Genomic DNA, 23,476 nt, shown 5'->3' with positions numbered 1-23,476 from the left:
AGAGAGAGAGACCTTAACACTCCTCCTCCCCTCCCCTTTTCTCTGGTTCCCATCATACCATCCTCCTCCCCCCCCCTCTCACTCTCTCTCTCTAAAACCCAGCAACACAATTAGGGACCTGGCCGTAACATCATGCAGTTGGTAGGCATTCATCTAAGCTTTCCTCCTCCTCCTCCTTCTCTTCTTCTTCCTCTTCTTCTTCTCCTCCTCCTCCTCTTCTACGGTTACTGTGTCTTGTACCCCTCCCCCCCATGTTTTCTTCCCCCCTCTCCCCCATTTTGGCCCCCCCTTACCCCCCCCCCCTCTCTCTCTCTCTCTCTCTCTCTCTCTCTCTCTCTCTTATCGTCATTTATTATTATTACCATTATCATTATTATTATTGCTGTTATTATTATTATCATCAGTAGTAGTAGTAGTAGTAGTAGCAGCAGCAGTAGTAGTAGTAGTAGTGGTAGTAGCAGTAGTAGTGGTAGTAGTAGTAGTAGTAGTAGTAGTAACATATGGACGAGATGAAAAAAAATAGTGGACTGGAGTTGTGTGGAATGATGTGGAATGCAGAGAGTGGACAGGATAAGGTGTAATGTGATTCGTGAAAGATGTGGAGCAAGGAAGAGAGTGTGCTTGGATGGTATGGGTATGTGGAGACGGGAGGGAGGAGGGAGGGTAGAGGGCGTGAAAGAAGGGGAGTTGATGGGAGAGAGGAGGGAAGGAGGGTAGCGAGGGAGGAGGAGATGGGGAAGGAAGGGGAGGCAGAGGAGGAAAAAGGGAAGATAGGAGAAGTGAGGAAAGGGGGAGGAAAAGAGGATGTGAGTGGTGAAAAGGGTATGTGTGAGTCTGTTTGAAGGGGGAAGAGTGATGTGGTTGGCCTAGAAGAGAGAGAAAGAGAGAGAGAGAGGGTTAGGAAATTGACAGTGCATCGAGTTGATTTGAAGATTTTTTTACAAAGGATTATATGACATTGGTTTGGCATCCCTGTTCTTTCCCGAATGTTTGTGCCTGTGAGGTGGAGTCAGGATTCCGGGGGATGGAATGGTGATGGAAGTGAGTGCGTGGCCCATTCGGTTGAGCAGACTTTTGGCTAGTTTCTCTCTTATTTCTGGCTTTCTGGACCCCCCCCCCCCGTGCGTAGGTGGGAAATGAGATCTGGATGATGATGATGATGATGAACAGTTCCCCATCCCTATTTATATCTCGTTGTCTCTCCTTCCTTCACCGCCCACTCACCTCCCACGCCTCATTGACATCATAACCGCTATTACTCTCTCTCTCTCTCTCTCTCTCTCTCTCTCTCTCTCGTGTCTGTGAAGAGAAGGAACGATATCCAAATATTCCCCGCATGTTGTAAAAGGTGCTCCAGTCGATGATATGGGTGACGCCATCTGTTGCACGTAGGACAGATTGGCCTCAGGGAACGGATTGGTCTAGTCACGCAGAGGCCTTTACACAACTTTATTTATTTATTTATTTATCTATTTACTGAGAGAAAATAGATGAATTGATTTATATTTATTTATTTTTAAGGGAACTGAAGTTTTTATTTTTTATTTTTTTAATTATTATTATTATTATTTTTTTTTTGCGTATGCCGATCCCACCACCCAGCACTTATGTTGTAATCAGCGTCATTTTTCGTTTCGCACCTATTCCACAGTCCCCGGTGTTAGTGATATCAGGGAATGTTATCAGGATGTACTCAGGCAACTCCTTATACTTCCTGATATTGTTGTGAAATTAGGTTCGAAATACACCGTGAATGTTTAGTCACGTGGAGAGAACACATAAGGAAGGATTAACTAGGAGAGTGTATGTGAGTGAGGCTGGTGCAGGGGGGTCGACAGTGAAGTGGAGAGGTTGGAGGGAGGGAAACCTAATGGCCGAAAGCAGGGTGACATGGGGGGGATTTGGTTGTGACTCCCCTCTCCTGGATTTAGCTGTTTAGCATTATTGTAGACAAACCTAGATATCGAGGCGCTGGTGAAAATAAATGACATGATTAGTGGGTAGTAGAATCGAACAAGTCAAGAGTGAGAGCAGTGGAGATGAGTTACTTGAGAGGAGCATGTGGAGTGACGTGGAGGGACAGGTTGACGAATGAAGAAGTGAAGGAACGTTGTGGGGTGGATGTGGATGTGGTTGAGAAGATTAGGAGAAATACACTGAGGTGGTTTGGACATGTGGAGAGGATGGAGAATGAAAGACTGACTAAGAGGGTGTATGTAGGTGAGGTGGAGGGAGGGAGAGGGAGGGGTAGACCGAGGATGAGGTGGAGGGATGGAGTTGAGAGGTATATGAGGGAGGGGGGGGTGAGCTGGGGGGAGGGGAGTCAAATGGTGGGTGACAGAGTGACTTGGAGGCGTTTTGTCTGCGGCCACCCTTTGCGGGATTAGGGCGTCGGGCTATAGATAGATAGAATAGAATAGAATCGTATTGCTATGTGGTTTCGGGTAACACTTCTGTAGCGATTTACTTTGTCTAATATCCCTTCATTTATACTACTGATAATAAAACGATATAACCCACATACAAGAGAATATCACGCTATGAAATGTAATCACTAAGAAAGAAGTATTGCTAAATCCCCAAATCCACTTAGAATAACTTTTTAAATAATTTGCATTTGTCTTCACTCTTTATAAAGGACGAGCTGTTACAAAATCTCCGGAGACACTTAAAATACAACCCTTATTTTTTGTTTTTTCTGTATATATTACTTTTGCATACAGTTTGTCTTTAGCTTACGAGCAACGAGAGGAGTAACAATGAACCAGCTGTGAGAAAGTAGACATGCAGGTTCCTTGTAATGTGGTGGTGAGATCACAGCAGCTGGTGACTTTTGACTGGTGTGGTATTCAAGCCGAGAACAGCTGCAACGAAACAGCACCACACCAGCACCCTTGTTAGTGGCAGAGGGGAGGAAGGAGGGCAGTAGGGGTGGGGGAGTATGGGTTGCATTCCCAGAAGACATAATAGAAGCACGAAAGAGCATTCAGCGAGTGCAGTACCCGAACCCTCCAGTTGGTCGAAGGGCCGAATACTGCACTTTGCCCTGTGACCTTGACCTTCGAAAGATTGACCTCAGTTTCGGATCACTTTATTGTTGCCTGAATTGACCCTCCCATCAACTCTGGCCCAGATCAGATCAAAACTTTAAATTGACCTTGCTATGTGAACTCCATATTGACCTTTCCCTGTGGCCTTGACCTTTAACTGATTGTTCTGAAAATCGACTCTCTTTATCCCTGCCTTTAGTGTGAACCCATCCACAACATTTGGTCAGAATCGGATGAAAACTGCTCGGGTTGACAGGTCGTCTGACTATGACTTTTTACCTGTAGTTCTCAAAAACAACAGGCCAAAGCTTTGGCTGATCCTCAACTTTTCCACAAAGTTTGGCCCAAATCAGATAAAAATTGCTTTAGTTATTTTGTTCACACACAGACATACTGGTCGAACTCTGACCTTACCTTGTGATCCTGACCTTTGGCTGATTGTTCTCAAAATTAAACATCTTTGTTTTTGCCATACCTTCAACCCTTCCACCAAGTTTGGTTTAAATAAGAAAAAGATAAAGTTGACCTAGCTAGGTTAAATTTTGCCCCAGCCTTATAATGACCATTAACCTATTGTTCCCATAAGCAATAGGACAGCTCCTAAGAAAATTCTGGGGGTGGACTAGTATCATTATGTGAAAACAAGAGCACTATAGTTAAAAGTACTATGGAATGGCAGACACACTTTGAAGAACATCATGATTCCGACATCAAAAGAAAAAACTGGGGGGGGGGGAGTTTAAATAAAAGCATCATACTGGAAAATGTTGCTACTCTAAATATTAAGCAGCAAGTCAGAATGGTACGTTGCCACCCATACCCTTAGAAAAAGCGTGTTGTACTATCAGACTGGTGACTGCTGCCCCTCCTTCCAAGTGTACCAATTGTGTTACCTGTACTTCAGAATGTGTGGAACCATCGCATCCCATAAGCAATACTCTTGATCTTTTAAATCAAGAGTTGGCAATCATCATTCATGTCCATAGACTTCCTCAACCCCTAAAAAACGGGTATCCGCAGATGTGGTCACGCCCCCCCACCCCCTCACCCCCACCCCACCCCTTCACCCCCATACCATAACACCCCCACACACCACCTCCACCCCCCGCCGCCTTCCCCCACAGCCCCCATCTCCCTCCACATCCCCCAACCCCTTCCATAGCCCCCCAAACCCCCCACCGCCCTCTACCACCCCTAACCCTCACCTTCCCACCACCACCACCCTCCCCACCCCCAACCCCACCCCCATGCCCTCACCCCCAACCCCACCCCCATGCCCTCACCCCCAACCCCACCCCCCCACTACCCCATCCCCCAACCACCCCCACTCCCCCACAATCCCCACCACCACCCCTACCTTCTATCCCCCATCCCCTACCCCCTACCCCCCACTCACAAGCCCCCCCACCCCATCCCCCAAACCCCCCACCATTCCAATTCCCACTGCCACCCCTACCCACCCTCCCACCCCCACCCATCACCCCCCACCCACACCCTGCCCCCCACCTCCACCAACCACCCAGCCCACCCTCCCACACCACCCCACAACCCCCACCACCACCCCCGACAAACCCCTCACCATATTGCACCCAAAACATTCCGATGCTCGTCTTTTAGGGGTTAAGATAATAGCCTAGACGACACGAAGGAAAAAAAAAATCCTGTTATCAGTAATTTCTTGGCGTTTTTATTTATGTCTAGAGAGGTACACATTTCTTTAGGACATATAGGCATCAGGATGTCAGGTTAGAACCTCAGGATACTTTGACCAGACTGCATTCTGTACAAGTTAAATTCTCTAAAAACTCCAGCGACTCATACCTGCCTGTCAGCTGAAAACTAACCTAAAGTATGGAAGAAATAAGTATGTTGGAGGGTCCCTGCGTGCAGCATGTGTTAGGAGTGTAGTGCTGAATAGTAGTGAGACGAACAGTAAAGGAGGAGGATATTTGTAGGCTTAAACATGCAGAGATGAAAATGCCTGGCTGGATGTGTAGTGTGATCTTGAATGACAGGCCTGAGGTGGTTAGGATTGTGAATGGAGAACAGAGGAAGGATGGTACTTGAATGCATTTGTGTTATGATGAGAAGAGGTATATTATGATGATTTGGGCATGTGGAGAGGATGGAGGATGACAGCTAGGTGCAGGAGTGAGCGGTGGGAACATTGAAGGTAGGGCTGCAAGAGGCATACTGAAAAAAGGCTTGGGATGAGATTATACTGTGTGACCACAGGGTTGAAGGACCGAATAGACATGCTGCTAGAGATCAAGCAGCATGAAGAACCACCATTAGCATTAGGTGACCAGAGCCACAAGCATGCTGGAACTGTTATAAATGCTTGAATGAACTGTACAGGAAATTATTAAGGAACTGATAAGCAATCTAAGACCACCCCAACTGTAACCAAGGAGTGGGGGGGGGGGTAGAAATGAGCTTTTTCAAAGCCAATAACTTGTTCTGCCTGTATGAAGAGGGAGGCATCACTCAGTGATGCTGTCTGCTTAAAGAGGCTGCTCATTTTCTTCCTCGCCATGCCAGCCTGTGTTATTTGTTGCTTATTCCCAAGTAGAGGGATGGTATTTTCCTCATAGACCACTTGGGTAATTGGTGGGCCAAGATGAGCAGTAGACTCTCCAGGTCATAAGTTATCTTAAACTTTCACTTTGAATGGACCCTTAAGGACAGCTTCATATATATTTTTTTGTTATGTACTCCTTCATTCAGTCATTGACTGGCCTAAGGTCCTTTGCCCCAGTGTTTGGTCGTGATTGTTAAGTACTTTACACATCTGCTTTCCGTGGGTGTTTGCTATACCATTTGGTGGAAAGTAAGTAGCTGGCAGTGTAAAATTGATTACTTTTTCCTGTCTACTGTACCCGTTCTCCTACCCTATCTAAATCATATTGTGGGGATCTTCTCCTCAGCTCTTCCAAGTTGCATACGTCTTGATCAAGATGGGCAACTCCCCTCGGCCTGGTGTGTGGGTGCTGGAACGGTCCGTTGACAATGGCGAGACTTACACACCGTGGCAGTACTTTGCAGATAGTCCAGGGTTGGTGCAACTGTAACTTTTTAAGCATTTGATAGTTTCAGATTGATTTGTATTCCTTGTCTACCTTATTTCTGTATTCATAATACTGTAGGTCAGCTTTTCCTAACCTTTTCCGACCTTAGCACCCCCATGTAATAAGGTCTCAGTCCAGCACCCCTTTACATCTGGTTACTGGAACTACAGTTGCTACACTACTGCAGGGTTAAAGGAAAGTGAAGTGCTGCCTAATAGTTTATTTTATACATTCTCAAAAAAAAAAAAAAAAAAAAAAAAAAAAAAAAGGATGCCAGTACTAAGTAAAACCAATAAAAAAAAAAAATAATAATAATGCAGCATTTTCCAGCACCCCCTAAAACTGATTTCAGCACCTCTGGGGATGCTAGCACCCCAGGTTAAGAAATGCTGCTGTAGGTTATTAATTCAGTAAGTCCATTCCCTGTGTTGCTTTTTTTTTCACAATACATTACAAAATGATGTCCATTAAAGTTGATTTGCTGTTTACTGTATAAAGTTGATTTGCCAGTCATCCCCAGTTTATAATACCAGTTCTGTGGAAAAAGTTAGTGGTGTGTAGCATTTGTTTACTAGCTAATCATTGCTGCATTCAGTTGCAGTGTACTTTGATTGATTTTGATATTGTTCAATAGTGACTGTGTGCAGTATTTTGGTGAGGAGAGCTTGAAGTCCATCACAGAGGACGATGATGTCGTCTGTGTCACACATTTCTCCAAAGTGGTGCCTCTTGAGGGGGGAGAAGTAAGTAGAGGAAAACAGGACATTGTGTTGATATTTTGAGTTTTTTTACTTTTCTGGATAAATTTTAACAAGTCATATGATGTTTTATTTTTAACACTTTTTATCCATTTTTTGCTAAAATGGGCAGTACCTCCAAGAGTCCTTTGGAAAACAATAATTGGTAAAAATGTGAAACAACTGAGACACATGTTTTTGTTTTTGGTTCAGTTTAAACGTAATGCTGTAGTACTGTAGTGTGTCAGCTTCAATCAATTATCCTTATTTAATCAACCTTATTGATGGTACAAGTAAGTGAAATAATTGCCTGTCATCAACTAATGTCACTGTCTCTTTTACCATGCAGTCAACTACACTATCTCATTACCCTGTGCAGATTGTAGTGTCACTGCTGAACAACCGTCCTTCAGCAGAGAGTTTCTTCAACTCATCAGTGTTGCAAGAGTTCACACGCGCTACCAGTGTACGCCTCCGCCTCCTTAGGACCAAGACACTACTGGGCCACCTCATGTCTGTTGCCAGGAGGGATCCCACAGTCACTAGGAGGGTATGTGCGATTCACTTCATATACTTTATTACTTTGTACAGTACAGGTACTTTGTATTAGTCTCCGTTCACTTACAGCTCATGTATGTGATGATTATGGAATGTTAGCAATGTGCAGGTAGAAAGTGGTTAGTTACCATTGATCCTGGTACTGCCACAGGAGTGGTGTACTGTAGGGCCAAAAGCCTGGTAGCTGGCCTTGAGCAACACTCCTAGGCGAGGAGTCTTAGTCCAGGTTGAGGCTCTTGATGCATGCATATCTCTTGTACACAACTAGAATAATTTCTCTGGGATAGGTTTGACTCATTAGTTTTCGGTGGAAGCTGGCCAAAGAAAAGGAAAACTCTGAACTAAGCCCAATGTCCTAGGTAAGAACTGATGACAGTAAAAGCATATTGCCATTACAAAATCTTGCCTAAGCTGCTTGTAGGTAAGAAAAGGTTTACACAGATAATCATGGTCAAAACCTTCTGAAAATGTAAATATAATGCAGTATAATAGAAATAGGAGAGATGAAAATGATAGACATAGATTTTCTTAAGAATGTCTTGCAGTGTATTTACAGTACAATACAGTACTCTCATACTTTGTTTCTTCTTCCAGTACTTCTATTCGATCAAGGACATCAGCATTGGAGGACGTTGTGTATGCAATGGACATGCTGATGTGTGTGACATTATTGATCCGAGTGATGAATACAAGTTGCAGTGCCGATGTCAGCACAACACCTGTGGACCTCAGTGTGAAACGTGCTGCCCAGGATTCATACAAAAGAAGTGGAGACCAGCTGGTTACCATCAGTACTTTGAATGTGAACGTGAGTACCATATCCTGAGCTCTGCTTTCATTTTTATAGCATCATGTAGAATATTTGTCCGACTTGTTAATTTACTTTATATAACGTCATGTCTTGTCAGTTCTTCCCAGCATTTAAGGAACAGAAAGTCCCATTGTGTTACTGTTTTAAAGGTTCTGTTTTGTTGCCAAGTCAGCACCAAAATTCAGAAAGAGTGCATATTAAACTTCCATTGCTACCTTTAAAGTTGATCAGCCACTTTCTCATAATTTGTAGTAACAGTTGTTGCAGAAATTTGTGATATTTAGGAAAATGTAGTTGATTTATGACAAGGACTGCCTTTTATTTTTTATTTTTTTCATCATTTTCATAACAGAGCATGTCAAGTATCCTCACTTTTACAAAACTTCTCATTCCAGCTTGCAACTGCTATGGTCATACTGAGGAGTGTGTGTATGATGAGGAGGTTGATGCAGCCAGACTTTCCAGGGATATTTATGGAAATTTTGAAGGTGGTGGCCGTTGTTTGAACTGTCGTGACAATACGGAAGGCATCAACTGTGACCAGTGCATATATGGATACTACCGACCCTATGACAAGGAGCTGAATGATACGGATGTTTGCCAGCCTTGCAACTGCAACTATTATTATTCTACTGGTAACTGTGAGGATGGTTCTGGCAATTGTGAATGCCGACCTGAGTTCCTGCCACCTTTATGTGATGATTGCAATGAAGGTTACTATGACTACCCCAACTGCAAGCCCTGTGACTGCCACAGGAGAGGGACAGTTGATGCAGTGTGTGAAGTTGGAGGAGGTCAGTGCCCCTGCAAGGAGAACTATGAGGGGCTAAACTGCGACAGATGTGCACCAAGCTACTACAATTTCCCCGAGTGCCTTCCATGCAACTGCAGTGATTTAGGCTCCCAGGACGACCTCAACTTGTGTGACACTGAGACGGGCCAATGCCAGTGCCAGAATGAGTTTGGTGGGCGTATGTGTGACCGATGCAAGCACGGCTACTATAACTACCCTAACTGCGAATGTAAGTTTTCAGAAACAGTGTTTGAAGTACAGTATTTTAGATCTCTGAGTATCATACAGGTTACAGTAATATAGTATGAAAGAAACAGTACAGTAGGTTTAAGTCTTTGGCTGAAGTACCAGTCCTTTATATGAAAGTACAGTAGTTCGAAGTTTTCATCATCATCATCATCATCTTCCATCTGACAGTATTTGGCCAGAGCAAAACTGCCTTCAGACCGCTTGTTTAAGGATTTGTGGCCCATCTAACTGTCGATGGTTCTTCTACTGTTTATGCTTTCCTGTCTATGATTTTGGATCTTGTCCACTCTATTTATTAGTTACGGTTCAGTGATGATGTTTTTGTATGTACAGTTGTGGACAAATGGAATGAGGACACCATATTTACCCATACTGTTGCAGGGTACTCATCATAATTGATATGGTAATTTGCACATGAAGCCTGGATTTTCACCGAGGGGTTCACATGGTTCCCAGATCAAAGCAGTTCTCCGGGGCAACTAAAAACAGACACATATTCATTATTCAGTAATCAAGAACGTACATAAAACAAGAAATGATAAGCCTCAATTTAATTAGCATTGCTTACACTAATTTGTGTTTTGCTTTCTCACTTGATAAGTATACATAATACGGGCACTTTACCTTCTACCATATCTTGGTATTTAGCGACTGGTTTTTTCTCAAAATGTCCATTTCAAAACTGAACATTTCCAGTTTTGCAGCTTGAACTTGAAATTTATGTCTCACTTGACTTGTCCTACTTAACAGTAGGAAAGCATAAAGGGGTATACCTTAAGGAGGTATCATGGTACAGTATATCTATCTATCTAACTGTCTGTCTATCTATCTATCTATCTATCTATCTATCCATCCATCTGTCTATCAGTCTACCTATCTCTCTATCTATCTTTCTATTTATCTGTCTATCTTTCTATTTATCTGTCTATCTATCTATCTTTCTGTTTATCTGTCTATCTATCTATCTTTCTTTCTATGTAATATAGATAGATAGATAGATGTATATTATTGTGGTAGGTGGGGGCACTCACCATCCACTCACTCAATGTAGTGCTGCTGTCGGGTGTTTGCCCTTTCCTCTCCTCCATCCTTCTTTCCTTCCATCCTCTTCTGTCTTTCTTTCCTTCATTCTTTCCTTGTCCTTCTGCCTACAGGTGATTTTGCACTCGCTCCTCTGTCTTTCTTTCCTTCATTCTTCCTCTTCCTTCTGCCTGTGGGTGACTCTACACTGAGTGACAAGCCAAATGGATCCTTTACACCAGGAAACCATTTACTACCCTGGGTGGTAACCATATAACCATATTTTGGCACCTGGTGGTCTAGTGGATAATTATTGCGCTCCAGTCAGATTGAGCCGGTGAATGTTTATATCCAAGGGATGGTTGAGTTGATTGCTCATGTAATGCCACTCAGGGATGAGTGAGGCTGGTCACTCTCATCTTAAATGTCAGGACCAACTGCCTAGCCCCGGTCTGCTACGCTCCTCATGGGGCAATGTAGGATTGGATGATAGATGATATATATATATATATATATATATATATATACACACATACAATACTGTATGTGTTGGATGCCAGGTGGTCTAGTGGGGTAAGCACTCCACCTGGGTGTGACCCATAAGCGCTGAAGTCTTGGGAGAGAGTGAAATTTGGTCATGTTCTGCTGCTTATGGTGGGTTACCATTTCCCTTGCCTTCGATGTCAAGATTGAGTAACCTAGCTTCAAGACCCTACTGTCCTGATGGGGCAGTACAGGATTAGGTGATGGATGAATGGATTATACTAGTTAAACGGATTCTAAACTTACTTTTTTGTTTGTGGTCAGTCTGCAACTGTGACCGTCAGGGCACAACGGAGGAGATCTGTGATAAGGAAACTGGTGCGTGCCTCTGCCAGCCTGGTTATGGTGGTGAGAGGTGTGACAGAAATGCTCCAGGATATTGGAGGTATCCAGATGCCTTAACATGTGGATGTCATGAGCGAGGTTCCTCGTCTTCAGTTTGTGATATGTCGGGTCAGTGTGCCTGTAACCCCGGCTTCTCAGGACGTGCATGTGACCAGTGTAGCCCAGGTTACTTCAACTTCCCTGAGTGCACTGCCTGTGACTGTGATCAGGCTGGCAGCTTTGGTGTTTCATGCGATGGTCAGGGACGCTGCCAGTGCAAGGAAAACTACAGTGGTACAAAATGTGATCAGTGTCAGGAAGGATACTACAATTTTCCACTCTGTGAAGGTAAGTTTTGGTGTTGGATATGCAATGTTCATTGTCTAAATCCTGCCTTTTGTACTTTGTATCATTTTCTTGTTACCTTTTTGTCCTCATTTCATTGAAAATGTATGTTGATGTGCTGGGAAGGATCTCCTGAACCACCCTTTATTGAATAGCAGTGTTTATTATTTGTGGCATTGAGGGGGGGGGGTGCAATTCACCTCTCATGCGACAAAGTGTTGTCTTGCAGCCGTGCAGATCATATGCCTTTCAGGACTTGTAAAATATGGCATGATTATGTATAGTAAAGCTACCCACCCACATCAGGCATGTACAAACCAGCTGCTACCATGCATACTTACATAATTTAATTGATGTTAGTGTACATATTTATTTTCTGTCCTGTTGTAACTTTTTATATTTTATTTGGCTGCAGTTATTTCTTTAATAATTGTTTTAGATTAATATTAATATGTGTTGATGCCCTTTCAGAGTGTAATTGTAACCCAGCTGGCGTACTGGAGACATTTGGTGGGTGTGGTGAAGCTCCCGTGGGTGAGCTGTGTCAGTGTAAGGAGCGTGTCACTGGGAGAATCTGTGACCGTTGCCGACCACTGTTTTGGAACCTGAGACCTGAGAATTCGCTTGGCTGTGAAGAGTGTGGCTGCCATCTTCCTGGAACCATAGGTGGACTGGCTACCTGTGACACACACACAGGCCAGTGTCAGTGCAAGCCAGGTGTTACCTCTCGTCGCTGTGACCGCTGCCGTGATGGGACATATGAACTGCGAGAGGACAATCTCTTTGGCTGCTCTGACTGTGGCTGCAATTCTGGGGGTTCTGTGGATAATGTGTGTGACAAACAAACAGGACAGTGCAGATGCCGCCCTCGTGTGACAGGTCTGCGTTGTGATGAACCATTGCAGCTTCACTACTTTCCAACTCTGTACCAACTCAAATATGAAGCAGAGGATGGCCTCACTCCTCAAAATACTCCTGTCCGGTAAGCACCAGCATACTGCTCAAGACATATCTATAATATATATATACAGTATATATATATATATATATATACTGTATATATATATATGTACTGTATATATAAATGTTGATATCCACAAGGAAAAGGAAACATGATATATCCTGAGCACTTTCATGTATTCACATCTTCAGGGAAGAGCAAAGTGAAGAAGTTGGAGAACACCAGTCATTTTTTATACACACAGTAGGAGAGGGAAAGTCCCAAGGGAGCTTACTAAGTCGCTGACAGAATCTACTGTTCTAAACTTACATCCTCATTTCTAGCTAAATAAATACAGTATTAAAATAAATAATATTTCATACATAAAACATAATTCTTGAAATACACACTTATGGATAACTATGAATTATATACTGTACTGTAAACGTATATATACAGTATATATATATATATATATATATATATATTTCACTAAGTTCCTGCACCTACTTATTTTTTATTTTTTATTTTTTTTTGCACATCAGATTTGGATACAGTGAGGATGTGTTTCCTGGGTACTCCTGGCGAGGATATGCAGTATTTTCAGACATACAGCGTGAAATAATCCAGGAGGTGTACATAGAGAAGCCATCTATCTACCGCATGGTGGTGTCCTACCACAATCCTGCCTCAAAGACTATTGTTGGCAGAATCAGGATCACACCAGACAACCCTGCGGACTCGGAACAGGTAGGGTTTGAATGCAGGGAATAAGTGAATGTTTGCCTTGTAAGTTGGATAGTGTCACTTATATATATTTATTCTTGCTGCACCTACATAATTTATTCAGCTTAGATGAAAGAGTACTTAGAACATACCGTATTGATAAGCATTATAGTGAAAGCAGGAGTCTCATACTAAGTCAATGCATGTCTTCTCAAGTGTCATTAATTTTTCCTCACAGTGGTGCTATAAATTTTGGAAAACAGGAAACCATCTTTATAAGTTGCAGTGAAACTTTGTTGGACAGTTTTTCTATAACCAACATATGAACTTTAATCCAGAAAGCGTTTTGAAAGGTAATTTAAAATACTGGTAAGTACACAGTATAGAGATAGTAAGAGCAGTGGCAACAAGAAATGATTGCCAGTTACATCAGATAATGTAGCTAGTTACGTTGTTTCATGTCTTTAACTCTCGCAGAAAGAGCCTGAGGATGTGGAATATATGTTGTCTCTGACCATTTTATTAGTCTTTGGAGGGTGTTATTCACCTTAGGGTGGATTTTTCTCACAGGACAGGCAATGTAACTTTAAGTGAAACAACTGTAAGTGAGACATGTTCAAGGGTGATGATTGAGGGTTTCAACTTAGGCAGAATTTTTCACATAGGACAAGCAAAATGTAATTTAAGAAAAGCAGCTTTAAGTGAGACATGTTCGAGGGTTGTGATTGAGGGGTTGAAAGCCCCTAAGAACACATGTTCTTGACTTCCAAGCAGTTTTGCATTGAATCAAGAGCACTATTATGTGAAAGAGTGTTAATTCATCAGCAGCTTAATAATGAAACAACTTTGAGTGAAACAGTTTTTAAGGACTAACTGTTGTGCATAATATTGAAACAGGAGGTGGAGGTGCACTTCACACCTACAGGTGGCCCTCGTCTTATGACTGTGGAGGCAGTCCCCGGCAACTTCCCTGTCCCTCTGGTCATGAATCCAGGACGTTGGTCTGTCAGCTTTGAGAACAGTCAGAACCTCTTCCTGGTAGGTATATTGTACTTGGTTTTATATTTTCACACTCTTTGTTGAATGTGAATGGAATAATCATAGTTTTAGTTTTCCCTCTACATGAGTTACAGTCAGTTTGATGTATAATACTTAATATTTCATACTGTATGCAGTAATTTGAGTACATCTGCCTTTGTTATGCATGGATTAGTTTGAAGGTGTATTTTGGAATTAATTGTAACCTGGGTTATTAATCATCACAATATGTGCTTGAAGCAGGTATATTCTATTGTGTGATGTGTTTGGGACAGACACTAAAGAGATTTTTAAACAGTCATGTACTTAAATTACAATTGCAGGGGTAGTGGTAGATGGTAGTGACCATTATCCACTTTCATGATTCAGTGTTGTCTACGTCTTCCTTTACCCTTATCATTTTATTCTCCCGTGACCTGCTCTTCTTCTCCTATTTCTCCCATCCTTCCTGTCACTCTTTGTTACTGTTCTTTCCACTCCAGGTGGCAACACACTTACTGACAATCCTGTTGGTTTCCTGTAACCCAGGCAGCCATTTTCATTGCTGGGTGGTAACCATATGATCAGGTAATGGAGTGATGTGAAGCCTACTCTGGCGCTTCATTTAAGTGGATGCAGACACAAATGCAGCATCCATCCAGGAACCAAATGTCCACATACTTCCCTGTAGCTTGGTGTGGTGGAGCGTTGTCTGCCACAAGGGAACACTGGTTCACCGTATGGGACAGCCCAGTAGGAGCAGTTGCTTTCCTGCAGTTAATGGGTCTACCCAGCCAGACAGACTGGGGTTGCTTAACAGCAACAGCAACTGCAGGGGTTGTTTTGGAGTGTGAAAATTATTCGTGGATATCTCGATTTGCAGGAGTTTATGTCCCCTAATCCTTGCGAATATGGATGGCCAACTGCGTGTGTACAGTAGCACCTTCCTCTATTTTTTTTTTTTTCTAATTTTTAGTCTTCAACTTTTCCCAACTTGCTGTCTTTACAGGACTACTTTGTGCTTTTGCCACTGGCATACTATGAGGGGACAGTTCTGACCAAAAATACATCAACACCGTGCCATGTGAGGGGTGGTCCTGATCTCTGCCTTCACTATGCTTACCCAGATGTCTTCCAGTACGATTATATCTATGGATCTGCAGGATTTCGCAGCTTTGGGGAAGAGCGTCGAGAAGTTGAGCTGTATGATGATTATGAGGTTAGGGGTTGTGATTTTTGTATTGTTGATCATTCAGTGTACATACTGTACTTTTGAAATACAAACCCACATCCTAGTTTCTGTTAGACCCATTGTATTCGTGTTCTTGTGGCTCTCCAAGCTTGTGGTTTTTGCTGATGGTTACAGTATATATACGGACTCATAATGATATGCAGTTGCTTAGTTTGCTTATTCAGTGTTTGTGGAAGAAAGCACAACTCTTCAATCTTATGACAATTTTTATATTTTTCACTTGCTATCTCCAGACAATTTTTTATTTAGTTTTGGGGGACTTTATCAGCTGGAGGGGTTGGACAGCCTTTATTAACCCCACTACAAGAGGTCTCATTTAACTGAGTAAAATATTTTGGAAGTAGCAAGAGTAAAACAAAAATTCCATATGTAGGGAAGAAGTTAAGGCAAATACAGTATATAAATATAATAAAAGCACATGACATTTGTTCAGTTTTGATCCACGATGTCAAAAATTTGGATTGGTTTAAATGTACTTGCCATAGGCCAGTGGGCATTATTCAAATAGGTAACCAAAGTATGCATTTATTCCAGTTTAACTCGACACATCATTTATTAATGGTGGGCTTTAATGTAAATGTAACATATTTGGTGTTCATGTCCTTTCATTAGTTTATTCACCATACTGCCAGATAATTTTATTCACTTCAGGGGAGAGTTTTAAATTAAGAAGTAGTAGAAATTGTAACCTTTTAACTATGATGGTTCATAAAGCTGACAGGTATCATCACGTGGTTGCAAAAATAAAATGGAAATGGCGTCACTGTGAATGATGGGTTACAGGTAATGGAAATGCAGTTTTTAACCCCCTGAATCCTGTGACATATTTTTTTAGTTTGTTCTTTCTGCCCCCAGATGATTTTTTTTATTTTGAAGAAGCCCATTGTAGTGACAGGGTTAGGAACACTATCCATGAACCTCATCAGAACTTGATTTCCCTCTCTAGGCCCAATAGAGTAATTTGAATGTAGCCAAAAGGGAATAGAAAAAAATCATCGTAAATCTGGTCTACTTAGTGCCATGCTGTAAGAGGTTCTTACCAGATATACCACCCATGTGTAATATATGGAATGTGTTTGTGATATATACAGTATATACCGATATATATATATACTGTATATATATATATATATATATATATATATATATATAGTAGAGGGGAGAGAGAGAGAGAGAGAGAGAGAGACTTAAAGTAGGGACTAACATAATTATGCTTATCCTTCAGTCCTGACAAAAAAAAAGAAAAAAAAAAGAAAAAGAAAAAGATCTCTTTGTAATACTTTGCCATCTCACTTCCATATCCAGTTTGTTTCAAGGAGAACCTGGTTTTGTAGTATTCATAAATATATCTGGATTAACAGGAACCTGTTAGTACTGTACCATGTTAATAAAATATATTAAATCCAATTGGTGTATTCTTTCTTAACAGGTTTTGGAATTGCTAGGAACACAACCAATGGCATACGTGAACCACAACCAGGCAGTAGTTCAGTATGAAATCATGTTGAAGAAGCCTGGCCGCCATGTCCTTCTCATCAACTACTTCACCCCCGAACCGACAACAACGACGAATGTGGTGATAGAGACATCAACGAGGAAGGGCCGTGAAAAGGGTCGGGCCATACTCTACGACTGCCAGTTCTCCACAGTCTGCCGCCAGGTGGTGACAGACCTAGATGGCAGAGTTGGTGTGTTCCATTTTGATAGCAACTTTGTCAGTTTGGCTGTTCAGGTAAGGAAAAATTAGGCAAGGCAAGGTATGAATTAGGCTGTTTGGTTAGGGTAGGTCATGTTAGATTATTTAAAGGTGTTAGGCAAATTTTAGTGTTCCCTACGTGTCAGCAAGTGGGTTGGCGGAGAGTTAATGCCCCTCCCTGTAAAACAATTAACTCAAAGATACACAGCCACCTCTTATGAGATTATGGCATCTTACTATAGATAGATAGATAGGTTACTTCTGATTAGGTTTGGGATATATTTGTATGTTTGTAATATAGCACCCAGTTTGCACACATGACATGATTGAGCTGCAGTGTTTTACCAGTCCTAAATGGCAGCTGATCCGTCGTGCAGGGGAAGTTCATTGGTTTGCAATTCAGCAAAGCAACACCCATAAACTTAGTACTATTTTTATATCTTGTTTTTATATTTGCGTATACATGTCCAAGGTGTTTAAAAATGTAAATATAAACCTGAACTCTGGAGTATTATTTACTGTTCACTTTTTCATGAAAACCACGATCATCATCCCACCACTTTATGAGGGGAGGGTGATGGGATCCAGAAAGCAAGGTGGAAAAAATGAAAATGAGGGATCTGCTCAGCATTGTGCCTAGTGAACTGAACCACACACTCATTCACGCACCATTCATGTCCCCAGAATCTTGGCTCTGCCGTACAGGCACACCTTGCATGCATATGTTCTTTAATACCTATGAGGCAGTGAGTCTAACAGCTATTTTTTTTTTTTTTTTATTGTTGTTATCCTGACCCCTTGTCCCACTTATATCTAGAGTAAGATAATATGCAAAAGCAAGGAAAGAAGTGAGATCTTTGTCAGCAGCATGCCCAGTGAAACAGGCCACACAATCATTCATGCTCTTGCAAGCCCCCAGAATCCTGGCTTAATCTCACAGGCTTAACTTTTTTTTTTTTTTTTTTTTTTTTTTTTTTTGAGATGCACTTCATATTAAAACTGTTCAAAGTGCATAATGCCAGACCTCATCATTGTGTACTGTATTCTGCAAAACAGTACGTGCTTTTTTTTCTCTCCCTGGTGATTTCAGGGTGAAACCGACACCAACATTGCCATAGACTCCATCATTGCTGTTCCATATAACGAGTGGCACCAGGATTTAGTTAGACCCCAGCGTCTTTGCACCCGGGAGAATGGCAAATGTGTTCATTCCTCCTACCTCACACCACCAGAGACAACAAAGGTACTCTCTTGTGCTTTAATGCTTTACTTACAGCCAGATTACTGTACTCCTTGAGGCATAACTGACCTACTTTGTTAGGGCTGATTATGTAAGTTTTAGTAGTTGTCATGTTGCCTCTTTTTTCTTTTCTCATTGATGTGACATTGATAGATTCGTGTTGCTCTGATTATCTCATACTGTATATTCATTTATTCATTGAGAATTTTTTCCTTAAATAGGTTAGTACCGTACCTATAATTTCCGTGCATTCTGCCCTCCACAGTTTGAGTTTGAGTCTAACCTTGAAGGAAAATTTGCCCCTACTGTCCCTGAGGGTGTGTTCAATGAGACCACTCTGGTGTACCTCAACCACTCTGATCCCATGGTTGATATCACTGGGAAGCTGAGTCGACCAGGCCAATATGTCTTCATTGTGCAGTACTTCCAACCTCAGTACCCAGGTTAGTGAGCAGATGTATTGAGAGTGAGTCCTTGGTACTGGAAAATATTGTACATTGTACGTCATTATTACTACTGTCAAAGTTACTGAATGTTTTAGGTACTAAATACATCATGGTGAACAGATTTTTTGCCTGACATCATTAGTGAATTATACCAACCTGGGCCTGTTGTGCCAGTTGTGCATAGGAAGGTACAGGTACCGAGTCCAGAGGCTTTCTGAGACTGTGACACATTGTTTGTTTTTAGTTTCAGCCGCCATTCATTTAATGACTCACATATGTTTTTTTCAGTACATTAGATGTGGGGCAAAGGAAATCTTGTTTGACTTTTCTCTCCCTAGTTATCTGGTCCTTCATGTGAAGAGGTCTCCTATAGTTCCACCCTGGGAGTAACCCGAGGTCAACCCTTGATGGTTATGTCAACTCTCCTTGCTGTGGCATCAGATGTAGGCTTCATACCTAGAGTTTAGCTCTAAGAACTGTGTGATTTGGAACTGTGGTTTGCTTTTTGCTTCTGTCTTTTCTAGATAACCAGAATATACTGAGGACTTGTTTTTTGTTTTGTTTTGTTTATAAAGATGTCAGCCTTGGTCACCTAATGGCAGCTCTTCATGCTGTTTGATCTCTGGTAGCCTCTCTATTCAGTCCCTTATCCCTGAGGTCACACTTTATGACCTCATCCCAAGTCTTTTTCAGTCTCCCTCTTGCTACCCTTCCCCCAACATTAACACTTCTTACTTTCTGCATCCATTTATCATCCCCTGTCCTCACCACATGCCCAAACCATCTCAAAATACCCCTTCTTATCATAAAACCAATACTTTCTAGTCATATCCTACCTCTTAACTCTTCCATCGTAAACCTAGCCCCCCTCCCCCCCAAGCTTCACACTCAGGGATGCACTGCACATCCACCTAATCATTGCCATTTCTGTACATCTGAACATGTGAATATCCTCATCCTTTACAGCCCAGGTCTCACTGCCACACAGCATTACACTCCTAGTACATGTCGCATACAAAGATCCCTTAGCATGGAGGGAGAGCCCTCTCAGTGTCAGGAAAGACAACAGCTCCCTGAACTTCTAACAGCCACTCCTCACTCTAGTCACAGAGCTACCTCCAGCCCCACCTCCAGCACGTAACATGTCTCCCAAATATCAAAACTCTTTCGCACACTCAAGAGACTCATCAACAAGTTCAATCCTTTCACACCTTACAATATCCACAGGCTTTCCCCAACACACCTCACACATGAAATCAGCATTATCATGCAGTCTACCTCTAATACTGCTACATCTCTTATGCACCCACTTATCACAAACATTACACAAGATGGAATTACTTCCCATGCCCTTGTGGAAAATTGCACATGGCCACTCCCCCTCTTCTTTGACAGTATTGCCCCCAGCCCTAGATACCATCACTTTTGTTTTATTTGCATTTACTCTTAAGCCCTTGTGCCCCATACCCTCTCTCCACCTCCTAAATCCTTTCCCTGCTTCCCTTTCATTCTCAGGAATCAACACCCAATCATCAGCATACAACATCGCCCACAGGAGTCCATTTCTAAAGTCATATGCGAGGGCTTCAAGCACCATAATAAACAACAGGGGGCTCAAGACTGACCCCTGATGCACACCAACATTCACGCACAACCCCTCACTCAAAACTCCGTTCACCCTTGCCTAGGTGTGAGCACCCACATACATGGCCATAACCACCCTAACCAGCCACTCCTCAATCCCAAGCTTTCTCATTGCCCACTTCACCACTTCTCTAGGGACTCTGCCAAAGGCTTCTCCAAATCTATCTATCTATCCATCTATTGCCAGACGCCTCAATCCCGTTTGGGGTGGCCACAAACAAATCGCCTCCAAGTCGCCCTGTCCCCCGCCATTTCACTCCCCTGCTCCCAACTCACACCCCCTTCTCTCATATACCTCTCCACCCCATCTCTCCATCTCATCCTCGGCCTCCCCCTCCCTCTTTCCCCCTCCACCTCACTCACATACACTCTCTTCGTCAGTCCCTCACCCTCCATCCTCTCCACATGGCCAAACCACCTCAGTGTGTTCCTCATAACGCTTCCTATCACATCCACATCAACACCACAACGCTCCTTTATATCCTCATTCGTCAGCCTGTCTCTCCACGTTACTCCACAGGCTCCTCTTAAATAACTCATTTCCACTGCTCTCACTCTTGACTTGTGTCCTTCCAACAATGTCCAAGCTTCACTTCCGTACGTTAGAGTTGGTATCACAATACTGTCATGTAGTAACTTTTTCACTTCCATGCTCACTTCCCTGTTTCTTATCACTGCTTTCAAAGAACCAGCAACCTTTCTTCCCTGCTGTACCCTTTCAAGCACTTCACCCTCCAAACCTCCATCCTTACTCATCACACTACCCAAGTACTTAAACGTACTCACATTTTCCAATTCCTCACCATCCAACCTCGCTGTACATTCACTGACTTCACCTCTCTCAAAGACCATCACTTTACTCTTCCCTACATTCACCTTTAGATTCCGTTTCTTACACACTCTCCCAAACTCATCCACCAAGCCTTGCAGCTCCCCTTCGTCTTCACTCAACAACACAGTATCATCTGCAAACAACAGTACAGGGAGTTTCCAAACACTATCCTCTCTCACCAGGGCCACTCCAACATCCACTACCCTACCTTGTACCTCTTTTATTACCCCATCCATGTACAGATTGAACAACCATGGAGACATGACACATCCCTGTTTCAACCCAACTTTCAAAGAGAAAAATTCACTTAGTTCACCATCCACACGCACTGCAGCCTTCGCACCATCATACATACTCTTCACAGCATTCAACAACTTCCCATCTATTCCATATATTCTTAACACTTTCCACAATCCTAGTCTATCCACCCTGTCATATGCTTTCTCCAAATCCATGAAAGCCGCATACAACTTCTTTCCCTTCTCTAGAAACTTTTCCACTAAAGATCTGAGAATGAATATCTGATCTACACAACCTCTTCCCTTCCTAAAGCCTCCCTGTTCTTCTCCAACTAATTTCTCTGTTCTTTCTCTAACTCTGTCAATAAGTATCCTACCATATACTTTTCCTATTATACTAAGAAGACAAATGCCCCTATGATTACCACACACTTCTTTTTCCCCTTTTCCTTTGTACAAGGGAATAATTATACCTGACTTCCAATCCTCCGGGACTCTACCTTCCTCCCAGGCCAATCTGCACATCTTCCACATCCATTCTACTACTATCTCTCCCCCATGCTTCAGCATTTCACCACACACTCCATCAATTCCTGGGGCTTTCCCTGATTTAACTTTCTTCATTGCTTCCACAACTTCTATCCTACTGATTTCTCCAAATCAACGAAAACAAAGTACAGGCCCTTTTCTTTCCCGTATTTTTCCCGAAACTGTTGAACAATGAATATGGCATCAGTGGTCCCTTTGCCTGGCATAAACCCAAGCTGCATATCATCAATATTTACTCTTTCTCTAATCTTACCTTCTAGAACTCTCTCCATTACCTTCATTATCTGGCCCAAAAGCTTTATGCCTCTGTAATTTCCTCTTTCCATGGCATCACCCTTCCCCTTGTAAACATTTACAGTTACACACTTCAGCCAAATATCTGGGACAACACGCTCATATATAATAATATATATCAAGTCAGTGACTAACCCCACTCCTGTATCTCCTGAGGCTTCCAGCACTTCAGTAGTCATCCCAGACACACCTGCTGCCTTCCCCACCTGCATCTTGGCTGTTGCCCTACTCACAGTAACAGTGTCAATTAAAGGCCAAGGGCCAAACACTGGATCTGCTGGCTCCAAACCTTCCCTGTTGCAGTCAAACTCATTCAACAATCAGTTGTAATGCTCTCTCCAGGCATCTTTAATATCCCCACTGTTCGTCACTGCCTTTCCTTCATCATTCTTCACACACTGTTCATATATGATATCTCTATTCTCCCGCTTCATCTTAGTTGCCACCTTAAATATAGTTTTCCTTTCCCAACTGTTTAGGTTATCAAGTAAAAGTCATCGAGATTCAGACTTTGCCCTGTAAACCTCTCTTCTAGCCCTATGCTTGGCAGCCAAGTACTCCTCTTTGCTACCACCTTTTCTCCACTCCTGGAAAAGCCTTTTTTTCTTCATAACTGGTGCTTCTACACCCTCTTTCCATCACCAAGCTTCTTTATGTCTTGGGGGGGTTCCTTGTCCATCCACACACTGAATCACTTTAACTGCTGCTTCTACACCCTCTTCTCACCACCAAGCAACTTTATGTCTTCGGGGGGTCCCTTGTCCATCCACACACTGAATCAGTAACTGTCAAAAGGTTGTTCTTGAGGGCTTTCTACTGTTCATTAACACTTCTGTCAACGTCTCTCTGTTCAGCCACCACTCTGTTCATCTTGTTATAGAAGGCATCCCTTACTGCTTGGTTTTTCAACATCCATATTTTCCTCCTAGGTGTATAGGTCTCCTTTTTCATCACCTGATCCTTAAGCACCATGTCACATATCAGTAACTTCAGTTGCAGCACACACTCCTCGTGTCCTATAACTTTAACATCCCTCACCAGTCTCCTATCAGACTTTCCTACCATGAAATGCTGTAGCCTATCTGGCTACTATTTCCCCTAGA

General features: G+C 42.5%; 1 protein-coding gene across 1 annotated transcript in view; it reads left to right on the top strand.

The window, feature by feature from the left end:
* LanA (laminin subunit alpha) overlaps positions 1 to 23,476 on the top strand; it is a 115,969-nt gene that overhangs the window by 10,617 nt on the left and 81,876 nt on the right. The window contains exons 4-16 of the mRNA XM_080286082.1: positions 5,978 to 6,105; positions 6,753 to 6,861; positions 7,235 to 7,405; positions 8,008 to 8,221; positions 8,620 to 9,246; positions 11,094 to 11,501; positions 11,970 to 12,480; positions 12,984 to 13,188; positions 14,062 to 14,202; positions 15,191 to 15,400; positions 16,863 to 17,165; positions 18,220 to 18,372; positions 18,635 to 18,812. Coding sequence (XP_080142208.1) covers positions 5,978 to 6,105; positions 6,753 to 6,861; positions 7,235 to 7,405; positions 8,008 to 8,221; positions 8,620 to 9,246; positions 11,094 to 11,501; positions 11,970 to 12,480; positions 12,984 to 13,188; positions 14,062 to 14,202; positions 15,191 to 15,400; positions 16,863 to 17,165; positions 18,220 to 18,372; positions 18,635 to 18,812 — 3,358 coding nt within the window. The remainder of the gene's footprint in view (positions 1 to 5,977; positions 6,106 to 6,752; positions 6,862 to 7,234; positions 7,406 to 8,007; positions 8,222 to 8,619; positions 9,247 to 11,093; positions 11,502 to 11,969; positions 12,481 to 12,983; positions 13,189 to 14,061; positions 14,203 to 15,190; positions 15,401 to 16,862; positions 17,166 to 18,219; positions 18,373 to 18,634; positions 18,813 to 23,476) is intronic.

Source organism: Coenobita brevimanus, chromosome 110, assembly GCF_032717465.1.
Source record: "Coenobita brevimanus isolate Jiangsu-jjx chromosome 110, ASM3271746v2, whole genome shotgun sequence".
Classification (NCBI taxonomy): Eukaryota; Metazoa; Arthropoda; class Malacostraca; order Decapoda; family Coenobitidae; genus Coenobita; species Coenobita brevimanus.
Note: the sequence above shows the minus strand (reverse complement) of the source record. Positions and strands in the feature narration are given on the sequence as shown.